General features: G+C 22.0%; 1 protein-coding gene across 1 annotated transcript; it reads right to left on the bottom strand. All coding sequences in view use genetic code 6, as the record gives it.

The window, feature by feature from the left end:
• Positions 1–281: 281 nt before the first annotated feature.
• Positions 282–543, bottom strand: TTHERM_002653491 (hypothetical protein; the record flags this gene model as incomplete). The annotated part of the gene is made up of 1 exon (XM_012795187.1): positions 282–543. A coding segment is annotated over one exon (262 nt), but the record flags the coding sequence as incomplete, so codon positions are not given.
• Between the last annotated feature and the right edge of the window lie 441 nt (positions 544–984).

The following is a 984-nucleotide window of genomic DNA, read 5'->3' as shown; positions in this document are numbered from 1 at the left end:
TTAACTATTTTATGATATATTTTTTCTTCAATATTTAAAAAGTAATAATTATATTGGTGACGAAAGTGCATCAGGCTTAGGTTCTGGTTTAGCAAATTGCATTAATCTCTCAAATTTGACACTTTACCTTGGGTAAAAACAGTTTATTTGTTTTGGATTGTGATATTTTGAATTATAAAAACTAATTAAAAAAAATGAAGCTCATTTTTCTTTTTGTTTTTATTGTGCTTGCTTATTTTTGTTAATTCATTTAGCTCATCCTTTTATTTTCAAATTTTTACTTTTATTATTAATTAATTAATCTTATTATTTCATATTTTTTCTTCATTTTCTCCTTCTAATTAACTATTTTATGATATATTTTTTCTTCAATATTTAAAAAGTGATAATTAAATTGGTGACGAAGGTGCATCAGGCTTAGGTTCTGGTTTAGCAAATTGCATTAATCTCTCAAATTTGACACTTGACCTTGGGTAAAAACAGTTTATTTGTTTTGGATTGTGATATTTTGAATTATAAAAACTAATTAAAAACAAGAAAGTTCTTTTTTCTTTTTGTTTTTATTGTGCTTGCTTATTTTTGTTAATTCATTTAGCTCATCCTTTTATTTTCAAATTTTTACTTTTATTATTAATTAATTAATCTTATTATTTCATATTTTTTCCTTCTAATTAACTATTTTATGACATTTTTTCTTCAATATTTAAAAAGTGGCAATTAAATTGGTGACGAAGGTGCATCAGGTTTTTGTTCTGGTTTAGCAAATTGCATTAATCTCTCAAATTTGACACTTAAACTTTAGTAAAAACAGTTTATTTGTTTTGGATTGTGATATTTTGAATTATAAAAACTAATTAAAAACAATAAAGCTCTTTTTTCTTTTTGTTTTTATTGTGCTTGCTTTTTTTTGTTAATTTATTTAGCTCATCCTTTTATTTTCAAATTTTTACTTTTATTATTCATTAATTAATCTTATTATTTCAT

This window comes from Tetrahymena thermophila (assembly GCF_000189635.1).
Source record: "Tetrahymena thermophila SB210 genomic scaffold scf_8255170, whole genome shotgun sequence".
Taxonomy (NCBI): Eukaryota; Ciliophora; class Oligohymenophorea; order Hymenostomatida; family Tetrahymenidae; genus Tetrahymena; species Tetrahymena thermophila.
Note: the sequence above shows the minus strand (reverse complement) of the source record. Positions and strands in the feature narration are given on the sequence as shown.